Source organism: Populus trichocarpa, chromosome 1 (assembly GCF_000002775.5).
Source record: "Populus trichocarpa isolate Nisqually-1 chromosome 1, P.trichocarpa_v4.1, whole genome shotgun sequence".
Classification (NCBI taxonomy): Eukaryota; Viridiplantae; Streptophyta; class Magnoliopsida; order Malpighiales; family Salicaceae; genus Populus; species Populus trichocarpa.
The window spans coordinates 45,054,925-45,077,472 of record NC_037285.2 but is presented as its reverse complement, the minus strand read 5'-3'; the positions used below and the strand labels follow the sequence as shown (position 1 = coordinate 45,077,472).

General features: G+C 36.1%; 3 protein-coding genes, 2 long non-coding RNA genes, 1 other non-coding gene and 1 pseudogene across 6 annotated transcripts; 3 read left to right on the top strand and 4 right to left on the bottom strand.

The window, feature by feature from the left end:
- Positions 1-492: 492 nt before the first annotated feature.
- LOC127905876 (uncharacterized) lies at positions 493-1,508 on the bottom strand. Its single transcript, XR_008060352.1, has 2 exons — positions 1,380-1,508; positions 493-1,144 (listed from the first exon to the last, which is right to left on the bottom strand). It is a non-coding gene; the product is annotated as an uncharacterized LOC127905876 (long non-coding RNA).
- Positions 1,142-4,056, top strand: LOC18095960 (uncharacterized). The gene is made up of 5 exons (XR_008060351.1): positions 1,142-1,284; positions 1,373-1,813; positions 1,888-2,075; positions 2,166-3,570; positions 3,784-4,056. It is a non-coding gene; the product is annotated as an uncharacterized LOC18095960 (long non-coding RNA).
- Positions 4,057-4,711: 655 nt separating this feature from the next.
- On the bottom strand, positions 4,712-9,617 carry LOC18095959 (uncharacterized). Its single transcript, XM_024587111.2, has 7 exons — positions 9,176-9,617; positions 8,022-8,162; positions 7,547-7,912; positions 7,018-7,263; positions 6,070-6,162; positions 5,475-5,675; positions 4,712-5,244 (listed from the first exon to the last, which is right to left on the bottom strand). Exons 1-7 carry the CDS (start codon positions 9,491-9,493, stop codon positions 5,029-5,031), a joined length of 1,581 nt encoding a protein of 526 aa, XP_024442879.2. The 5' UTR covers positions 9,494-9,617; the 3' UTR covers positions 4,712-5,028.
- A 1,774-nt stretch (positions 9,618-11,391) lies between these two features.
- On the top strand, positions 11,392-13,870 carry LOC18095958 (vacuolar protein sorting-associated protein 22 homolog 1). Its single transcript, XM_006370624.3, has 7 exons — positions 11,392-11,598; positions 11,706-11,816; positions 12,089-12,224; positions 12,728-12,882; positions 13,224-13,331; positions 13,417-13,506; positions 13,626-13,870. Exons 1-7 carry the CDS (start codon positions 11,548-11,550, stop codon positions 13,725-13,727), a joined length of 753 nt encoding a protein of 250 aa, XP_006370686.1. The 5' UTR covers positions 11,392-11,547; the 3' UTR covers positions 13,728-13,870.
- Positions 13,871-14,122: 252 nt separating this feature from the next.
- On the bottom strand, positions 14,123-15,429 carry LOC18095957 (fatty acid desaturase 4, chloroplastic). Its single transcript, XM_006370623.3, has one exon. It carries the CDS (start codon positions 15,196-15,198, stop codon positions 14,287-14,289), a length of 912 nt encoding a protein of 303 aa, XP_006370685.2. The 5' UTR covers positions 15,199-15,429; the 3' UTR covers positions 14,123-14,286.
- A 929-nt stretch (positions 15,430-16,358) lies between these two features.
- TRNAM-CAU (transfer RNA methionine (anticodon CAU)) lies at positions 16,359-16,430 on the top strand. Its single transcript has one exon. It is a non-coding gene; the product is annotated as a tRNA-Met (tRNA).
- Positions 16,431-16,907: 477 nt separating this feature from the next.
- On the bottom strand, positions 16,908-20,867 carry LOC18095956 (probable folate-biopterin transporter 4; annotated as a pseudogene).
- Positions 20,868-22,548: the final 1,681 nt, after the last annotated feature.

The window sequence follows — 22,548 nt, the reverse complement described above, 5'->3', positions numbered from 1 at the left end:
CCCTTGGAAAGAATTTATAGAATTTATAATTAACTATGAGCATGATCCAATATCCAAATATTCAGATCCTCAAGATCCCTCTACATCACATGTGAACAAAATCAAGTTGATATATAGTTTTTTTTTTTCTCATGTGCACTACTGCCTATTTCTTTGTATTGTCCTGTTGTGTTAGTATAATTGCATGCATCTTGACGGGGTTTTCTCTATACAGAATATAAACTGTGAAAAGTCGAATTTCACCATGTATGCAAAATGTGACTTCATCTCTCTGCCAAAAAAAATTATCAAGTGTTTGGAGTGCACATGGAACAGGAAGTAATATTTTTTCCTCCCATGCCCGAGAATATTCTTATCCTCGTCTACAGGAAAAAACAGACAAGAGAATTAAGAACAGCTACAAATTTTGCTCTCACATCACCATCTATCTGCTGCAACTTTTTCTTTTTCCCGCTGCAGCTTTGACAAATCATATTTGGTGATAGCTCATAGTGAAATCAATAATGCAGATGTGTTCATGCATCTTTTATTATCATTATAATCAAGATCACTAATTTGTTGCTGGTCGGTAAGATCAGCCAAAAAACCCGTCCACGTCAATCTTTTGTAGGTCTAAAGAGCCCTATCTGGGTCAAAATCTCAAAGATTACAATCTGAATCCTCATACATAATTTGTCCCCTGAGCACTCCTATTTAGTTGACTTACCCAATCTCTAAACCTACTACATCAGCAGCTTGCAGAAGCCCTTTCCTAACACATACACCCACACAGCCCAAAGAAAAGAAGAAGAAGAAATGAATGCATTCTTCACCATTTTCTTGTTCCTTGTCCCCATCTTCCTTCTTCTTGTCAAGGGAAGAAAATCATCCAACAAACTACCTCCAGGTTCACTGGGGATTCCCATAATAGGCCATAGCCTGCAGTTTCTCAAAGCAATGAGAACCAATACTGCAGAAAAATGGCTTCACGAAAGGATACAAAAATATGGCTCAATATCAAAGCTGACCCTCTTTGGCAAACCAACTGTTTTCATATATGGAAATGAAGCAAAAAGTTTGTATTCACCAGCGATAGTAGCACGATCTCCTACAGTCAAACAACGTCTCTGAAGATGATTTTGGGAGATCGATGTATAGCAGAACTCTGCGGACAAGATCACAAGCGCATCAGGGATGCACTCCTATCATTTCTAACCTGAATCATTGAAAAACTATGTGGGGAAAATGGATGAGGAAGTAAGGATGCATATGGAGACGCATTGGAAAGGAAAACAAGAGATCACTGTATGTAATGAAGTTTCCTATGAATAAATTTTTCCCTTTGTTAATTGAAGAGAGATGACTAATATAACTCGTTTTTGCTTGCTAATAGGTCTTACCCTTAATGAAGAAGCTATCGTTCGATGTCATTTGCTCCCTTCTATTTGGAATCGAGCAAGGAGGAACTCGAAGAGATAAGCTTGTGACTTGGTTCCAACAAATGATAGGAGGAATATGGTCAGTCCCCATTAACTTTCCATTCACACGCTTCAATCGTGGCCTTCGTGCAAGTGCAAGGGTTCGAAACTTTTTGAAGGATCTCATAGCTGAAAAAAGGATGGGGCTGAAAAAGGGTGCTGATCCTCACCAGGACCTCATCTCTTGCTTGCTTAGCACCCGTGATGAAAACAATGGAGAAGGGATGACCGAGAAGGAGATTGTGGATAATGTTATTCTTGTTTTGACTGCAGGACATGACACTTCAGCTATTCTGATAACTTTCATGACCGGCTTTTAGCTATTGAACCTTCAATCTACGCAGCTGTTCTTCAAGGTATGCATGAACCTTAACTCTTTGAAACCTTGCCGAAAAACACTTCTTGATTACATACAATATTGCCGCGGCAGAACAAGAAGGGATAGCTAAAAGCAAGCCCAGGGGAGAGTTGTTAACTTGGGAGGACCTTGCCAAGATGAAGTACACATGGAAAGTAGCATTGGAAACTTTGAGAATGTTCCCTCCAATCTTTGGTGGCTTCAGGAAAGCTGTTAAGGATATAGAATACAACGGATACATCATTCCTGAAGGGTGGCAAGTAAGTTAAATCCTCAGTTTTCAGTTTCTATCTTCTTAAGCTGCTTTAGTGCTTAACAGTAAACTGAACCCTTCTATCTCTGATACTTAGATATTCTGGACAATGAATATGACTCACATGGATGACAGCATATTCACCGAACCATCGAAGTTTGATCCGACCAGATTCGACAACCAAGCTTCAATCCCACCTTACAGCTTTATTGCATTCGGAGGAGGGCCTCGGATGTGTCCAGGATATGAATTTGCAAAAATCGAAGCCCTTGTTACAATCCATTATCTGGTCACTCAATTTACATGGAAGTTAAGTGCAGATACTAGTTTCAATAGGAATCCAAGGCTCATGCCATCGGAAGGGTTACCAATCAAAATCATACCAAAGAAATAAAATGAAAGCTCTATTTTCTCCCCCTCGCTGCACCCCTAATTCAGAAAAATAAATTGCAGTGTCAGCTTATCTCGTAGCCCTTCCCGCGTATGCGCGTATGATTTTTTTTTTTCATAATTATCATGTAATTGTTTGGTAACGTAATGTTATGTTTATCTAATTGTTATTTTAGATAACTTTGGAATACATATTTTTATATATTTTAGGCATGCTTATAATTTTTTTTTTATCAATTATTATTACTCGATAAATAGATCCTTAATTATGCTTGAGTATTCCATATATACACTTTAATTTTCTTTTTAGTATTTTCTAAATTCATTGTCTTAGAAAAAAAATAATTTTCTTTTTAGTATTTTTTGTGGTTAGTGTGCTTGTGGAAAAACAAAAAGTCATATTACATTCTACGAATTTAACATATATTTTTGTCTAGAAATTCTTTATATAACAATCAATAAAAATGCACCTGGATTATTTTATCATATCGTTGTTCTTTAATGAAGAAACGATGTTGAGGAAAGTTGTCTTTGCTGATTAGAGGTCAGATCAGCTAAGACGAAACATTTTTTAACTTTCTTTGACCGCCCATTGAACTCAGGCCTCAACCAAGGATCATAAGCCCCACACCTTTGCGTGAGTGTTTTTTTTTTTTTGGCTAAGTGTCACTAGATCAACCGACCATTGGTCTCTGATCCTCTGGTAATCAATTGAAGACTGCCTGTAGTTGTCTTTGTTGGAGGTACTGTCCTTGATGAAGACGCTAACATTCAACATCATCTGCTCTTCTGTTTGGAATCGAACGAGGAGCTAGAAGAAATAAACTTGTTAATTGGTTTCAGCAGATGATGGAAGGGGTGTGGTCAATCCCCTTCACAAGCTATAACCGTAGCCTTCAGGCAAGTGCAAGGATTCGAGATATGGGGAAGGATCTCATAGGTGAAAAGAGGGTTGGAACTTGCACAGAAGAGTTCTGATCCACGCCAAGATCTCATCAGTTGCATGCTTAGCACTCGTGATGAAAACAATAGAGAAGTAATAACTGAGAAGGGGAATTGAGGACAATGGCATGCTTGTTATGACTGCAGGACATGACACTTCATCTATTCTGGTAACTTTCCTAATTCGGCTTTTAGCTAACGAGCCTTCAATTTATGCAGCTATTCTTAACGGTATACATGACGTATTCTTCTACTCTGCAACCGACAATCTGTACCGGAAATCTGAGCAGCATAAACAACAACAATATGCAAAAAATGTTTTGAACATAAACACTTGAAATGCATTGCATGTCAATGATGACGATTATTATTGTATTTTGCAGAACATGAACAGATCACGATGAACAAGCAGAAGGGACAGTTGTTAACTTGGGACGACCTTGCTAAGATGAGTTACACGTGGAGAATAGCACAGGACTTGAGAATCTTCCCGCCTGTCTTCGGTTGCTTCAGGCAAGCCGTGAAAGATAAAGAATACAATGGATACCTTATTCCTTAAGGGGTTTTTTTCTCTTTGTTGCTTTCGTGCACAACATTTATCGAAACACTTCATTTATGATATTTAGATTTTCTGGGTAATAAATATGACCCACACAGACGACAGCATACTTCCAGAACCGTCATAGTTTGATCCAACCAGATTCGAGAACCAAGCTTCAATTCCACCTTACTGCTTTATTCCACTAGGAGGTGGCCCTCGGATATGTCCAGGATACGAGTTCAAAGGATTGAAACCCTAGTTACAATCCATCACCTCGTCACTCGATTTACATAGAAGTTTTTGGCATATAATTTTTTCAAAAGGGATCCAATGCCAGTTCCAACTAAAGGACTGCCAATCCAAATCATGCCAACATTATAGTTTACGTTCTAGTTTTCTAAATATACACAACAGAACTGGTCTAAAAGAGCTTGTAGCAAAAAGATGTTCTGGTATTCCAGCTTCGAGTCTTGACTACTTAGCACTAACCACTTATTATAGAATGGTTGCTGTTATGCAGAGCAGATTCACTTGATCAAGCTAGATGATTTCTTTCAAAACCAAGGATAATATGTCCGTATTAAACGAATGAAAAAGATGACAACTACCTAACTGAAACGAGCGACTTGTATGGCGTAGCACTGGCACTTAACAGAAATATACAAGAGTAGCATTCCCAAAAGGGAACATCTTGGCGAATGCAACAAGCAAAGCATCTTTCTCCACTCTTGCATGAAATTGAATGTGACAAATGAGATTTTGGAAGCATATCAGAAATTGGAACAAATTCGGTTAAAATAACTAGTAGAAGTGGCAACTATGGACCAATTCAGCTTAGACAACTGCGATGGAAAGGAATGACTGAAACAATCACATTCCATGCGTGTAAATAGTCTGCCATGTGGCTAATGTATACGTGTAAGAGAATTAACAGCTAATAGTTTCTGTAGTTTTACACTATCATAGTCATATTTACATTCACTAACAAACCCTTTTGTTTAGCAGCTTCCATGCATCAAATCAAAGAATAATGCAGCCGCTGGCATCAACTATGATTTTACATCAACATCAAGAGATGGGAAGCCATTTAGCAATTCTGTGTTCTAAAGTATTTTGGGGGAAGCGATGGGCACCTTTCATTCATATGGGGGTAAGGATCCATGGTATTGTATTCTGGTAGTTCCATTCGATACTGCCCTTTAATCTGACAAAATGGGAGCTTCACATCATCTCCATCATTACACCACTTTGGCAGGCGGCTTGAATTGTTTTCAAAAAACCTTAGTGTGTAAGCATCTTTGATCTGCATTTTCATCAAGAAAATGAATACATTCAGGGGGCGGTGATGGGGAAGAGCAGCAGAATACATTCAATCATTAAAGTTCATTAAAACTAAAAAGTTTATAGTGATTCTGTTTTTTTTTTTTCCTTCTTCTTTTTTTCTTTGGTTGCAGTAAGTAGAATATTGATGTTAAATATCAATGTCTTGATTCAAACAGAACAGATTTTAATAAGTATACTTGGAAGACTAACCGTAAATTCAGTCACTTGTACAGAGCTAGTAATTGGATCAAATAGTCCTGCTTCCTTGTACATTTCCAGGACAAAAGCAATACATGAGGTCGACTTTCCATCAGTATACAACCAATCATCCTGTTCAGGAATTGTCAACAATTTTCCAAAGGATGACCCACGCTTTTCAACTTCTACCAAGATATCAGGAAGATCAAGGCCCTACATGGAGCACAAAAGTTAAAATCACTGTTGATAGAATCAGAACACAGACCTTTCAGAAGAAAACCTACACCTAATTTTCTGACTTCAGAAGAATAAATTCACGCAGGCACTTGAAAACTCAGCTACACTCATCTAATCATCTTGACTCCCTTGGATATGTGGCTTGGTGATTAAGAACCAACCATAATATCTGGATAAAGCTAACGAGATAAAGGATGGGAGTAACAGGCTAACAATTTTTAGATCGTTTTAGATACAAGTGACCAATTCCTAAAAATCAACCAGTTATTGATAGCATGTGCATGTATTTAATTGACCCGTCTAAACAACTTAAATCATTTGATAAGCTAGTCAAATAACATAAAAATGCTGGATTGATTTATTAAGATACCTGAGTTCCAAGTCGTTTGTTCAAGGCTTCGTTCCACATGTTGGCAGCATATTCAGGTTGTATGTGATTCCAAACTGTCATAAAAGAAGCAACCTGCAGGACCACAAAACTGGCAATCAAAACTATGTAGACCAAAAACCTCAAAGTAAAGCTGTACATACAAAAGAATTGTTCTGTAAAAATTCTGACTGATGCCGCTGCTTAAAACTTCTGAAACCAATATTTTCATCAATTGGTTTTTCAGATATAATACTCTCCAGTACCCCTAGCAGATCAAATGCGCATCTTGAAATATTTAAGGATAGCAAACAAAAGAATTGTTCTGCAAAACTTGGAAAACATTCTTTGGCTGATACTGCTGGTTAAACTTCTGAAACAAATATTTTCACCACTTGGTTTTTAAGTTATACTATCCAGTACCCCTGGCAGATCAAACGCACATCTTAAAATATTTAAGGATGATATTCATAACAGCATCACAGTGAAATTCTTCAAGTTTTTTGAAGATGCCACATATGGCTCAAACTTGTCGATGGCAGTTAACCATCACAAATGTAGCATGCAAAAAAGCTAGGTTTCTAGCTTCATTTCATCAAGATTACAAGTTCTTATTATACTAGACGTTTTATCTTATAAATTTAAAACTTATGTTATGAAGACATCAGCATACAACTTCACGATATAATGCCAACACAACTTTCCTAGAAAAACTAGGCAGAAACAAGAAAATTAACTCATCACTGTAATCTTCTTCCTTATCTAGGGGTAACAACATGATGCACATCATACATGGTTAACCTTGGGGGAGAGAAAGCTGGAAAATATCTTGTTATGACCCATCTACTTTAGAAATGAAAAAATCATGTTGTCTGGTGTCCATGATAAGAAGGTAGAAAAATAAAGAAGAAATAAATTATAGCAGCAGCATTAACATGGTAGTTTCAATACCAGATGAGCATCCAATGGTGGTGGATAGTTCCCATCCAGAGTGTCTATCCAGCTGAATATCAAGTTATGATATCCATAAGGGTTTCCTTTCATGCTCAAAGCATACTCCCACGCAGCAGTCTCATTGAACTTAGCTCGCACATCAGGATGCAGAGGAAGCAGTGCAATATGTGGATTTGAGTTGTCCTTGTTCAGCTCAAATTCCCACCATTCATCCCAGGGTAACACAGCAATAACATCTTCTCCCTGCAAAATGGACGAAAATGTTCAAATTAGCCAGACAATTAATGTGGCTATCTTGGTTTCTCCTGAGATCGCCAGGTGTCCAGAAAGAACTAAACATGAATGTTTTGGGGAAATGCCATATCCTGGGCAGTATCACACCTTCACATAAATCATTGGACAAAGAATAGAAAATTATTTAAAAAAAAAAACCAAGTGGTGATGTTAAATGTTGTTCTATCAAATATAGGTTACACCATTGAAGTACTATATTGTAACATATTTTAGCAAGCTCCACTTAGCTTACCTGTTCATTTTCATTTCCTGATTCGCCAACCCATAGTTTTCCTTCAGAATCCCGTAAGAAAACAGCAGAATGACCAGCATAAGCTCCACTGACCCACTTCTCCAAAGTCTCAAAACCACCCCATCTTCCACGAATTTTTGATATAACAAGGAAGTCACCAGAGTGAATATCATCGACACTGATGTTGGTAGCCCAAGGCTGAGGACGCTGTTCAAAGGTAGCTCCCATGTGTTTCTCCAGGAACCCAATATTAGAATTCTCACCCCATCCAGTATTTGTAAATAAGGGAAAGACATCCCACAGTGCTTGAAGGGTTCCGAGCATCCCCGCGTGCATAAGGAAAATAGAGACTCCCCGATTTTTCACCTGATTTCATTGAAAGTAAGATCACAACATTAGCTCCAATCTTAAAACCAAAAATAAAACAAACTAGCTAATGTATTAAATACAGAAATGACAGGAAGTGGCAACTTACATATTCGTATTCAGCTTTGCTTTCCCACTCTTTAAACTCTAATGTATGTTCTCGAGATAATAAGTAATAATCCCATGTCACACGATATGGAGTGGCAAAGACATAAATATCCATGCATGTCCAGCTGTGAGCATTGCTAACCTAAACAGCATAAAGACACATTTCAAATCACTACAAGCACAAAAAAATGTGACCACTCATAGGTGCTAACACAGATAAACCACCAAAAGTAAAACTTACATGGACTAACAGAAGTCGAGTTCTGTCCCTCAAAATAAAAACATCCATTTACCATATAACAAATCCTAAAAATTTCAACAAAATGAACCAGACTCCAAACTAGAAAAGGTAAAATAAAACTCAAACGCGATGCTCCAGGCATTGCAAAGCCCGAAAAAGATCAAATTCAGTTCTAAAATTTAACAAAACTCAAATCCCTATATTAAATTCTCAAATTCAACAAAACAGCTAAAAGAAAACAAACCAGTCACCATAAAAATTAAAAGAAAAAAAGTCAATTAAAACCTGGATTCGTGCTACAGGAACTCAAATTCACCAGACATTCAACTCATGCAAACCACGTACCAAATGCTCCATATTTTCAGCAAAACCAACTAAAATGAAATCAAAACAATCACACCATATCCCCATATTTACTTCCTTTAACACCCAGATACCAACCAAACGAGCTTCAACTCACACTAAAATAAAACACATCCAATATCATTGCCAAGATAGTAAAAATGGTCAAAATTCCAACAAAACCAATCAAAACAACCACACCGAAACCGCAAATTGACTTCCTTCCACACCCTGAAAAGCTTCAATTCCACACTAAAACCTAATACATGCAATGTCCAGATACCAAAACCTTCAAATTTCAACAAAAACATCAAAACTTCTCAAGATTTATATTACCATAAAACAAGAATTTCCCATCACCAAATTAAAAACCCAGAAAGCAAATCCCCCAAAATTCAATCAAAACCAACAACTTCAATAAAACCCAAAACACCAAAAATCCACATATTTATTACCTTAAATATGGATTTAGTACAATCAAATTCAAAACCCAGATAGCGAAATCCTCCAAAATTCAATAAAAACCAAAAACTTCAACAAAACCCAGAACCAAAAGTTAACATCTTTAATACCTTAAGATGAAGTGTTCCACCACCAAATTCACTACCAGTCTTATTATGAAACTCCATCCAAGCCCGGTTCTCGTAAAAGCAAGCACCTTTCCAGTCACCGGTTTCATTTAAAGCAGAGGCAGCACCAACAAATGTGGGCAATAGGTCTACAGCACCATGTAGGCGATTGAGAATAGGCCATGAAACTTGTCTTGGTAACAAAGGAAGCAAATCCTGAGGATGGAAGGGTAATTTTGCAGCTAGAGATGATTGTGGGGTGACAAAGAAAAGAAAGAGGGAGATTGTCAGTAATGTTTTCAAAGAGATAGATGGCTCCATGAGAGAGTAAACTGAAGAATTGAATTGAAAGTTGCTTGCTTTTGTATCTCTCTCTCTTTGTTTGCAGTTTCTATGGAGTGTATATAGAGAGGACCAACAAGAAGGGAAGAGAAAATTTTGTACTTCAAGGTCATTGAATTTTTATTTATTTTTTTCTCCAATGAAAGTACATGTCCTGTCATGACATGATTGGTTTATTTTGTCTTTATATTCAAGTTTTCTCATTTTGACTAATTATAGTTAGGGAAATGGACAAATTGGTCCCCATACTATTATACTTGTTTCAATTAAGTCTCCCATCTATCGAGATATCCATCTTCATATCGTACCTGTATAATGTATCTGTCTTTGCAATATTTATCAATTTAAATATTAGAAAAATCATTTTCACCTGTGTTTTAAGGAGCAAGAATTTCTCTTTGTATTTCTTTAGTTGGAGCCAAAACTAATTTACTAGCATTGAAAGCCAATATAGTTCCGGTCCTGTTTGTTTATTTGTTTTGATGGTTGGAAAGTTTTTTTTTTTTTTTTTTGTAAAGATTTAATTTTTTTAAATTAGTTTTATTAGTGTTTTTGAATATTTTTTTTTATGTGATAGGTCAAAAATAATTTTTTTAAAATATTTTAAAATAAAAAATATTTTAAAAACTAACGTAATATTAATTTGAAAACTAACCATTATCGTAATATAAAGCAATTTTTTAAAGATTATATAAAGAAAATAGTATATAGGGTGTTTAAGATTATGGTAGCGGTTACTTTTTAAAGTATTTTTTGCTTAAAAATGTATCAAAATAATATATTTTTTTATTTTTTTAAAAATATTTTTTAATATCAGAATATCAAAACGATGATCCAAAAACATTAATTTGAGCACTTGAGGTCGTGACCTAGCGGTCCTGGCAGGGAATTCCTTGCCTCTGCACCCAGGTTCGACTCTCTATGTGCACGTCTGTCACCTCCGCGGTGTCTTACCTGCTTACTGGGCTTACAAGGTGTTCAGTGAGTCCGGGGATTAGTCGTGGTGCGCGTAAACTGGCCCGGACACCCCGAGTTATTAAAAAAAACATTAATTTAAAAAAAAAAATATTATGCTTGCACCGATAGCTTTTTTTGATACAACACTCTCTATGTAAGGTATTTTGCGTAAGAGAAGTGGAGCATCATCAACGATAAGACTTGGTGTTTAGCAGGCTGTCGAGCTTGGCCCAGAGAACTAACAAAAACAAATAATTAAATAAAGATGAGCACATGAAGGAAACTTATTCGCATCACCATGCTTTCTGCAGACATTAATTATCAGTAGCAATATCTTTAGAAATTGATAAGAGTTTTAAACATCCGATCCTCCTCGTGGAGAAAGCTTTCCTTGAGAGTCTTCTAGTTTTGTTCAATACCCTCCTTCATCTTAAGCTAGATCATCCTTCCATCAAATTCATTTAGTAGTTTTTTTATTCTATTTTAAGATTATATTTGATAATGCGGTTTAAACATATTTTTTACAATATTGTTTTTTTAAGTATTAAATTGATGTTTATTAAGTGTTTTTTTAATAATTTTGATATATTAATTTTTAAAATTAAAAAAAAAAATTGATTTTTTTTTATATATATTTTCAACAAAATGGAGGAGTGTTACAAATCAGAAAGGTAGAAAGGGCAGTATTAAATTTAGAGAATAAAATGAGGGACCTAATTGTAAATATAAAATAATACATGAGAGCGATTAAATAAAAAACTAACGAGTGGGAAGGTAGAAGCTACTCTTCTATCAGAGCCTGGTTTCGATCCAGGGACCTGTGGGTTATGGGCCCACCACGCTTCCGCTGCGCCACTCTGATTGTTAAAATGAGTTAGCAGCAAATCAATATATAACATAAATGTTTCTTGTCTTCATAGTTCTTTTCCTTGACCGTCTCTTCCTCTCTTTCGCTTCTTTATTGCAGCAGCATCCATAAAAAAATTTACTAACCAAGAAAGCAATTCAGAAGTTCAAAGCTTTGATCAAAACCCACAAAAGAAATCAATCAAAGAAACAATCTTTGATCAAGAAGAATGAGGAGGAGACCTGGTATTGGTGGGTTACAAACAGCAGCTGCTGCAAGGGTAACTATTGTTTGATTCATAGGTTTCACTTTTGTTTGTTAAACTGTTAAATATTTATTGTTGCTGAATTGTTGTTTTTATTTTTGGTTTCCATAATGCTATTGAAGGATCAATATCGGTTACTAGGAGAAAATGTAGCAAAGCTAAGAACTGATCTTATGAAAGAACAGCTTGCCACTTTCCGTTCTCAGCTTGAAGATTTTGCCCGTAAACACAAGGTAAGCTGATAGAACTCTGTATTATATCAATATATTTTACTATTTGAAGATGAAAGAGTTAGGATTTTTACTGCTGAAGTTGTGAATTCAAAGGTGTTTAATTCTGTTATGGTAAAGAATGATGAAATTTTGGGCTTCTTTGATAAATTCATTCCTAACCCAGTTGCTAATTTTGATGGATTTTGAGAAAAAATGAAGGGAAAATAGTATGATTGTCAAGGTTGTGACTTTTATGGAAACTGGTATTGAGATTTTGATGTGGGCTGGTGCAGAATGATATTCGAAAGAACCCAACTTTCAGGACGCAATTCCATGAGATGTGTGCTAAAGTTGGAGTGGATCCACTGGCATCGAATAAAGGTTTTTGGGCAGAGCTGTTAGGGATCGGTGACTTCTATTATGAACTTGGTTAGTACTGTTTCTTTCTTGATTATAATGGTGCTGTCTGTATGAACAGATACACCTTCTATTATGAACTTGTGTTTGAGGTTTCGAGTGTCTTTGATGCAAGACAAGAAGGTGTATCTGTTGCTTACAAGAATGTTATAAATGCATTCTAAGAACATTTATTTGCAGTTTGTATTGGAATCATTTGACATGTTTGCAGGAATACATCACCTAAGAGGCTATTTAACTAAAATTAATTACTTTGTTTTGTAATAAGACCGTTGGTGGGTCTCAAATTGAGCTCTGATTTAATTATTGAGGATTGAAACCTTATGGCTTTAAATTCAAAGATCTTTGGTGCATTATGTGATTCTTTGTTCTTCGGGTATTAGGTTGTATCTCGGAAATCTTTTTGCTCCTCTAGCTCCTGCATTCCACTTTCAAGTCTAATCTTTTCAGTGTATAGCATGTTATTCAATATTGCTCTAAAATGTCATTAATGATAAATATATACTTGGCTCCAGGAGTGCAAATTGTAGAGATATGCTTGGCAACAAGACCTCACAATGGAGGTTTGATCAATCTGCAAGAACTCTGTGCTCTGCTTCGGCAGAAACGAAAAAGTGATCGTGAAGCTGTGTCAGAGGATGACTGTTTGCGTGCTATAAGTAAGCTGAAGGTTTGTATTAAGGAGCTTTTGTGGTATGTGTTCTATTGATACTAGCTCTGTTTGAGAAACAAGATGCAAATGCAATGTGAAGTTCTTCTACTGTTGACTGGGGGCAACAGAACATTTTTATGTGTATGCTGTTTGCAAATTAGTTTAGATGCATAATGCTTGCTGTAAGATAGATTAGTCTTTGCATTTGCTTCCATATTGTTATATTTCAAGCATGCAATAGTGTCGTTCTCTATTTCATGATCAGCAATAGAGTTACATGTCTCAAGTTAGTTTCCTGGCAACGTTTGTTAATTGACTGAGTGATGCATTATTAACATCCAGAGCTTGAATCTTTTCAGATATTGGGCAGTGGTTTTGAGGTGATTTCTGTTGGGAAAAGAAAGCTTGTTCGGTCAGTTCCAACTGAATTGAACAAAGACCATAATGAAATTCTGGAGCTGGCTCAGGTTTTTCTATTTTCCATATCTTAAAATATCATCTTCATCAAAGAACAAGTCTCTCATGTTGCATCAAACTTCTTAATTCTATCAGGCTCAAGGTTTTGTGACTGTTGATGAGTTAGAGAGACGGCTTTCTTGGACATCTGGTCGTGCTACTGATGCCCTTGATACTTTATTAGATGTAAGTGTTTGTCACCAGTATTTTATTACACATAGTCCAATTTCTCATCTACCCCATTCTCGCTTCTCAAACAATTGGATTCTTGGGGTTCTTAAATCCTTATTGGTGTATCAATGCAGGAAGGACTTGCTATGATTGACGATGGCCATAGAGATGGCAAACGCCGCTATTGGTTCCCCTGTGTATCTTCCATCTCCACTTCAGTGGTTTCTGATATTTAATACGTGGTTCTTTGTCTCTCCACGTCGTTTATACTTGTACACCGACTTAAAAGTGCCTTAGGCATTCGATTTTTCTCCTCCGTATTTGTTGTGTTGGAGGTGCTATGAAAGTTTCAAATACAATTTTGACAGAAATTGATGTATGCTGTTCCCCTTGCCTGCCTGCCTTCCTCCTCTCGGCCAAATGCATCTAACAAAATTCTTTTCTGCTAGACGTGGATGAGATTGACTGCTTTAGATAAATCTTTCAAAGCTCTTCTCTCTAATAATGGCAATGTACAGAGGGCATGGTTGCTTATGCTCATTTTTAATCAAGGAGCAAACAAAATTCTACTCATAAAAAAACTAAGAGATGAATGAGATTGATGACCAAGGGTCTGTGGTCCCAATTATAGTTCTTTGAGAAATTAACTATAAATTGTATACTGAGATTATCGAAACATGCGAGGAATTACAGAAAACAATCTTATGACTGAGTGTGCCTCTTAAATTTTGCTAAAAATTTCATGCATTTACAACACATCTTGAATTCGAACCAAAACATATGTGCTTGACAGAATTATTGGACTGCAACCTGAGAAGCGCTCTCAGTCTCTTCAGTCCAGTCAGTGGTAGGTTCACTCCAGGACCTTGGTCTTACCCCAAGCTTAAAATACAAGGCCATCTCTAATGCCTCAAAAACCTTATTCTTATCCAAGAATTCATTCCAAACTCCACTCACTATGCAATAATTGTTGTTATATGGTTGCCGATGATGAGCACCATGTTGTGACCTTGACACAAGCAATCCAACATCCTGCAATGCCACTACTATGGGGGGTAACTTGCTCTTTGTGCCATGAGCCCACGCATGAAATTGCTGGCTAAACATGATACAACCGGAGCACACACCAACAAAGGCATTTACAGTGGGATCATTACAAACCAAGTCTACAGGAAGCACAAAGAATGCTACTGTTCGTGCAAGAGCATGCAAGTTATTAGCAAACTGACGCCTAGTTATTGTCCATGGCCACTTATGATGACCTTGAAATGCTTCAATTTGATTGCCAAAAATCGGTGTTGATCCATCACCATAGTTGTCAATACCCCAATGGTAAACCCCAGATCCAAGGTCAGCTAAAATGTACCCAATATAGCCTGCTAACATGGGCTCAAGCCAGATATGAGAATGACCTGCACCTGCAATGGCCTTAGCTAGAGAAACCAGCACCGTGGTGCACCCGGTTGCTACCCATGTTCGGTGAGACCATGTTGACTGCAAACTTGGGTCATTCAGCACAGGAGGGGTGCTAATAGAGGTGACTAGGTTTGGTGGGGTTACAAACTGTGGCTCAAAGGTTACCTGGTTAGGGCTAGACTTAGGCTTGGTAGGGGTGGTAGTGGCTGAGCAGATGATACGCTTGCGGTGCCATGGATTATGGGCTGGAGACCTTGTGAGGCAGTGGTTGTGCTGGGGAAGGATAGACATCGAGGGTGGCTAAGAGAAACCAACTCCAGCGTGGCTTGAGAGGCGATATATACGAGCTCAAAACATGAAACTAGTGGCCCTAAATCATGCTGGTGGTCTTGTGGAGATATTCGAAAGACTTCAATGTTATGGTCTGCACATAGGATTCGTGGGGTTATGGAAGTCGCAAGTTCCTTGCTTTGAATTTTGCATCGCATACGCTATTTGCTAGAGTCTTTGCCTCGACATTTTTAATATTTAGCTTGTTCTTAACACTTTATGTTGCCTTGGCAAAGAATTTGACACATAACAAGCGATGAAATACATGGTGGTAGACAAAGGGTTAGCTTATTGGAGTACAAAACTCCTTAGAGACCATACAATTTGGTCTCATTTATAGTGGTCCACATGCCAAGATTTTGGGTGACTTTTTTTTTAGCCAATTGGATTGCTTTCTTTCTAAGTCTGTTTGGTATTATTATAATGATTATTTTTTAAAATATTTTTTGATATTAATAAATCAAAACAATACAAAAATACATATAAAAAAATAGATTTTTTTTTAAAACATAGAAATAAATCAATTTCTGCCAAAGTGGACAAACAAATTGAGTGGACAGTTTTTTAAGATGGTTATCTTTCGATGCTCAAGGTTGTGACCAAATGGCTCTCTCCATCTTTTGTCTAGTGGTGGGCTTGGTGAGGGAAAACTTTTCTACAGATGGGGATGGAAAAGGAGTGGTGTTCTAATAATATAGCCATTGATAGTGAGAATTGCTGTGGAATATTCAAGTCCTGAAGCATCTACAAGTTGCCCATTTGACATCGGCAAAATATTAAATATGTATGAGTGATATGAATATAATGGAGTTAAATAGCATTTTCAAGTTTCTAATTTTTTTCAATAATCTTAATTTGGATTTCTTTATTTTAATTGTTTGAGTACGTGAATTTTCAATTTTTTTTAATTTAAAATATATTTATTAAATCCAGTCTATTTTATTTTGACATATTCGTTAAATTAATTGATGTTTCCACTAGTTGACCTCCTTGTACAAGATAAAAGTTACTTGAAGTATCAATCCAATTTTTTGGAATTGGTGGGTTCCAAGCAGCAAATAGAGAAGGAAAGAAACGAAATATAAACTATATATATATGTTGCTGCAAACAAGAAACAAGAATCAGAGTGGCGCAGCGGAAGCGTGGTGGGCCCATAACCCACAGGTCCCTGGATCGAAACCAGGCTCTGATAGAAGAGTAGCTTCTACCTTCCCACTCGTTAGTTTTTTATTTATTAATCGCTCCCTGTATTCTTTTTTATTAAAAAACTGTTAAGACTTTCAAGGAAGGCTTCTCCATGAGGATGGTTAAAACTTTTAAACAATTTCTACCGATATTAATTTGTTGCTAATGATGATGTTCCCAGAAAGGTACAAGGAAACCAGCGTTGAAGCCACCAAATTCTCTTGGCCCTGCGGACTGCATGGGATTTTGATGAAATTTTCCATGAAATTGAGGGATGCCAAAGCAATGCGTCGGTGTTACTCGATGGTTGCAAGCTTGCCAAGAAGTCATTGCAGCCACTCGAGATATAAGTTGGTTGGGAAAATAAACGCAAATGGCAGATGACAAGTCAAGCGTAGGTGGAGATGTTAACTTGTGCAGCGGTTTCATTGTGGATTGAAAGACCATGCTCAAACACTCATCTGAGGAGCGGTGATAATCGAGTGTATAATTTTCCAAAAACATTGCAACAGCAATAATATTCTGTGTTTCAAATTGAAAAACTGATAAAAATTGTTCTACAGCCCTTGCACATCAGTGTATCAGCAAAACCAAAGGTTAATTTGAGAGCTATAAATCAAAGGCACCTATTTCTTTCAATCCTCAAGAGTGCCCTTCGTATATCTCAGCCACTACCCTACTTGGCAGCAACGATATTACAGTTCAATCTACAGTTACTGAGCAATCAATTCTTGTACTGGGAAAATGAATTCTATTCCCTGCCTATGCTGATATCCCTGTGGCTTCTTTTGGTATCAAAAAAAGAAAAGCGGGCAAATAGTTTTCCTTCAATTCCTGGCGGGCATGACTGTCAAGATAAGATGAGGAATGGCATGAACCTGCATAATATGGCCCGAAATGTGAGGAAACAAAAGTTACTTGTTTGGTTTGGTGCATTCAAGGATTATGGACAGATGCGTGATGTGTGAAGAATGATAATTCTAAAATATATCAATAGAAAAGCTAGGGAATTAGAAAAACATGAACGCACTTGAATTGATTAATAGCATCAGCAAGGGCAGATCCAGAGATGACCAAGATCTTTTCTGAAATTCTGCAGGCAAGATTCACTCGAGACACTAAAATTATATCTAGGAGGGTCAACAAAGACAACCCAATGTGGGCCCACCTGCATAAGAAGCATTGAGCAAATTAACTTGAAGAAGAACCATATTTGTTGAAAAATGTATTTTACGCTGCTACGTACTCACAGGAGAATCTTCCGTAGTTTCATGGTCTTTAATTAGCGATTGTACGTAATGATTCCTAGCATGAGGCCTAACCATCCAACAACAGTGCAGTCCCCAAAAAGGATGCATTCAAGTTCAAGACCTCTGTCTAGTAATAGAACATGACTGTTGAGAGGTTTGGAACAGTAACCTGTGCTAGGAAAAACCAAGTCATTGGTCTGGTCTTCCAAAGATCAAAGTAAGATCAAAAGCGAATATGGTTAGAAGAATAAACTAGTATCAAGTAGAGTATATAAAGGAAACAAATCCAGCATAGCAGCTGAATTGACTCGAAGGACATTAAACAGCATTTACACCCATAAAAGTGGAAAAGAAAACAATCTTGGTAACAAAAATCAAGCACCCATTCTGCAGATTATTCTAAAGGAAGACATACTGATATATAAACATCAAATTCTATAAAATCATACACCTGATAATTATAATAGGTTTTGGTAGTTACCTCAAAATTACTGGCTGCCTAAAAGAACGTAACAAGCTGTAAGTAGCTGTTTTCAGAGAGTGGAACCACCGTGATATTAAGGAAATACCCTTCTCAGGAATCTGGGATTTAGTACTCTTATCTAGCCCTCGTTTTTTCCCTTCTTTTGGCTCTTCTTACTTCTTGAAGTACTTGTATTGGACCTCTTCAACAAGATACTATCTTCGTCTGAAATACTACCATTCCCATTGACAGGATGGGAGTTGCTTGAATTGGCAGACTCAGGATAAAATTTACTGTCTACAGAATTCTCCCCAACCAAACCACATGATAATAACTGTATGGCTGGCAGTACAGAAAAACGAAGGAAAATCTTATCTATTGGTAAGTTGTTCAATGCATGTCCTCCTAACAAACTGCCCCAGATTCCACCCAAAGCCATTGACAGCCAAGATATGGACTGCAGATCTCCAGCAAACGTAGCCCTGTTTAATGGCATCTGTAAGCTCTTATATATACACAGAAACGTAGCCCTCAGCAATCATTGCATCAACCACAACATCTGCCATAGCAGAGCCCAGGTTCTGCAAGACGATCGTGAGATGCCATTGGGAACTCCTCAAGGTTGAATTTAGGCATAGAATAGGCCAGGGAAGAAGAGAGAGCAGGGATGCAATTACTAGGTATGGTATCCTTTTCCTTGCTTTAATTGGGATGCAGTCAGACAAAATTCTGCAAGCAAGATGCAAATTTAAGTTCCCAAGAATATACACAAAAATAATGTATAGCAAAAAGGGCAATATTCTTCGATTTCCATCAATAAAGAAATTCCACATAAGCACTACATTGTAATTTGTAATGCATATACAATCCCTGTTTTGGGTTTCACATACCATTTTGGATGTCTAAAACAGCAGGATAACGGAGTTGCCAAAACTGCTATTCCATTAGGAAATTACCACTCCTCTACAAAACAGCAGATACTTTCTCTACAAAATGAGTAATTCAATGCAAACAGTTTCTTATCTCCCTTTGTTCTTTAGGTTGCACACAGATCTATCAAGAAAATTGAACAGAACAAAGAAACATACCCATATAATGGTTTTACGCTCCATGGGATGAATGCTACTGAAGACACGAATTGGGAAGCCGATGGTGACAGCTTAAGATTGTCTTTTAGCTGACAGGAAACCGCTGTCCATACAAAGGACCTGAAACCCTACGCTCACATGTCATAGAAACACCATTGTTAAGCTGGACGTTAATTTTTTTTCAAGAATAGACAACATCTGCAACTTGGAAACAGAACACTTGCAAAACCCTAACTACACCTTTGACTAAACTAGGTCGTAACATTAACAAAACACCAATAAAGTATGCCACAAACACACCAGCAGAATATCACTAACAAATCATCTAATTTGTATAGAAAGACTTGAAAATCTTCGAAAATGTGAGCAACATGCTATAAGTACTTCTTTTTCTTTGAAATGCGAACAATTACGCATGTAAGAACCTGCTTTTTCCTATTTTGTTCATTTCTTAAGAGCAAAAACCAGGAGAAATGTTGCTTTAAAAAAGCAATAAAGCTAACTTCAAAATGCTAACCAAGCTACAAGCCAACAACATTCTCAAAAAATCAGCAGGAGAGCAATAAATTCCTTAACAACATCACTGCCATCTAAATTTCTAAAACGACAAAATCACCCCTAAGAAACTCAAAAATAAACAAACCCACAAAAACAACAAAGTTACAGACTTTAACATCCCCTCTTTCTTCTTATCAAAGGATAAAACAACCCATTTCACAAAAAAAAGGCCAAAAGATCAACTTCCTATAGAATTAATCAAATTTGATCCAATAAAGCCCATGCATTCATCACAGAGGCCAAAAAGAAACGATAAAGAAACCTGAGTGAAATAAATCTAGCACATAAGCCATAAAAATGAAGCCCCAAATGCCTTCTGCTTTTCCCATTCTAATCATCTTTGAAATCCAAAAACAAAAACCTCTCTAATTTTCACCGAATCTTCACTTTCTTCGTTTGATACCCTTCTCTCCTGCTCTCTCTGTTTCAGGATTCAACCGTTTATTACAATTTTCTTTTTATTGACATTAATGCCCACGTTCTTTTCTCTTTCTGAGCATAATACGATGCTAAGACAGGTCTTTTCGTCATTCATTGACAAACATCTGCCAAACCATAATCACAATAATGATGCAGCTAATACAACGAGAATACAGCAATGAAACTCATGATCGCAGCAAAACAACAAAATAGTTCTACCATAAAAACAAAAAATATAAACACAGTTTCATCATTTCCCAGCAACAATCTGAATTTACTTTATCCAAGTACACTCATAAACAGAAACAATTTCATTCAATTACATTAATAGACAAGCTATTTGAACCTAAAACAGGTAAAAAAAAAAACCCAAAAAGGATTCATTAACCATCACCACCACCCCCAACAACTTTAAAATTAAAATTTAGTTAACTGGTGCATATACACTCACAAACAAATCAGTAACCATTCAATAATTAAAATGAAACAATTTTTAGCACAAAGCATCATTATAAACACTAACCTACTAAGTAATCACTCACCCCTACGAAATCCATGAACAAATTAGGCTTTTACATCTAAAAAAAAAGTAAAACAACAAAAGCTAATTCCAAAAAATAAACTAAAAAACACATTAATCTAAGATACAAAAAAAAATGAGAGAAATTAAAGAGGAACCTTCTAAAACATGATCTTCAGGTCCAATAAAAGAATCACCATAAAAATCACAAACAACTCTTCCATGGATTTCACCTATCCAAGCTTTGACACTAGAAGCAAAGATTGCTGACTATAGATGTAAAAAGAAAACTTACTTGTTATGTGAGAATTTATTTTCCTGTCCTTGAATCAATTACTTTAGTATCACTTCAATTACTAGAACTAAAGTGATAATTTACAGTACGAATATATTTGTAAATCTTGTCAGGTTAATGCAGAGAGTCCAACGTGGAAAAAGAGAAAAAAAGAACTATATTATTTCAACAATAAAAAAAACTTTTTTTTTCATATGAGTTATGTCTTTATATATATAAGTTGAGGAAGCGGTTACTTCCTTTAGTAACTCCTCTAATGACTTGGACCAGGTTCATCCCTCATAGATGGACCATGCATAACCCAATAACCATCATTTCTCACTCGCACCTAAAAGACTAAATCTATCTAATGCATTATATTTCAAACTCGGATAAAATTTTCATACTTGATGAATAGACCGTGCGACTTAACACACACAGTGAAAGGAGCTCCAACATATAAACTTAATATAGGCCATATAGAAGACATCAATCTCATAATTGATTATTCCTTAAGATGTACTAATATATCCCAAATATTTTTAGTTACACATAACTGAATATAATTCAATCCCTTAAGAATTTCATACTCAATCCATCCTTAAAATTACAAGTATTCTAAATCATATTAAATTTATTCAAGTAATATCATCCTAACCGGTGAATACAAGTAATAGGTGTAGAACTAAAATTCTTTTTTTAAAACTCATATCAATCAAATCTGAATTAACTTGTTTTCCTAAGAGTATTTTTTTATGTTGAATCATTCCATGACCATAAGATATACTCATAAAGTAGCGATCATTTATACATCACCTCATGATACAGTTAAAAGTTACAAAGATCTTATACATGATCTCCAAGACTCGTATAATAAAGAAGTAGGGATCCATTTTTTTTATTCATGTAATAATCGTCAGCACATGTAGTATGAAATATATATTATAATAGAGCTTACTCTTTTCTTTTTAGAAGATAAATAGTGTATGTCGATGCTCTCCTTGTTAGATAATATACATCATACAAGTCTTAGTCTTGTCGCAAAAAATATAGACTTCAAATTAGAATTCTCATTTGCTCATTGCCATTATTGGGAGATGAATAATTGTATACTTGGCTTTAATCATAATAGACACATGAATGTTGAGAATTCATTTATGTCTATTTTTTTTTTATTTAAGAACCTCATCTTAGTCCCAACCAAGGTGACATTTTAATAATTACTTTAAGTTAAAATTGCTCCCACTACTCTCAAATTGCTTATTGGGCATGAAAACTCAATTAGTCTCATCTCTACTCACCTTACAAGTGCTAGAAGTCATTGCTCATGTGAGTGGGTCAATCTAAGTCTATCGATATACTTTAACAAATTGTATTATACAATATTCAATATATTCCATAAAATAAATAATGAATAAAATGATATTCTAATGGCATTTATTCATTACTTAATCACTGTAAACCTTCGTATGATCCTTAAAACTAGTTATATTTCTAATTACATTCTACATAGGTCAAGGGATCTCACATATCTAACAAATGCATCTCTTGC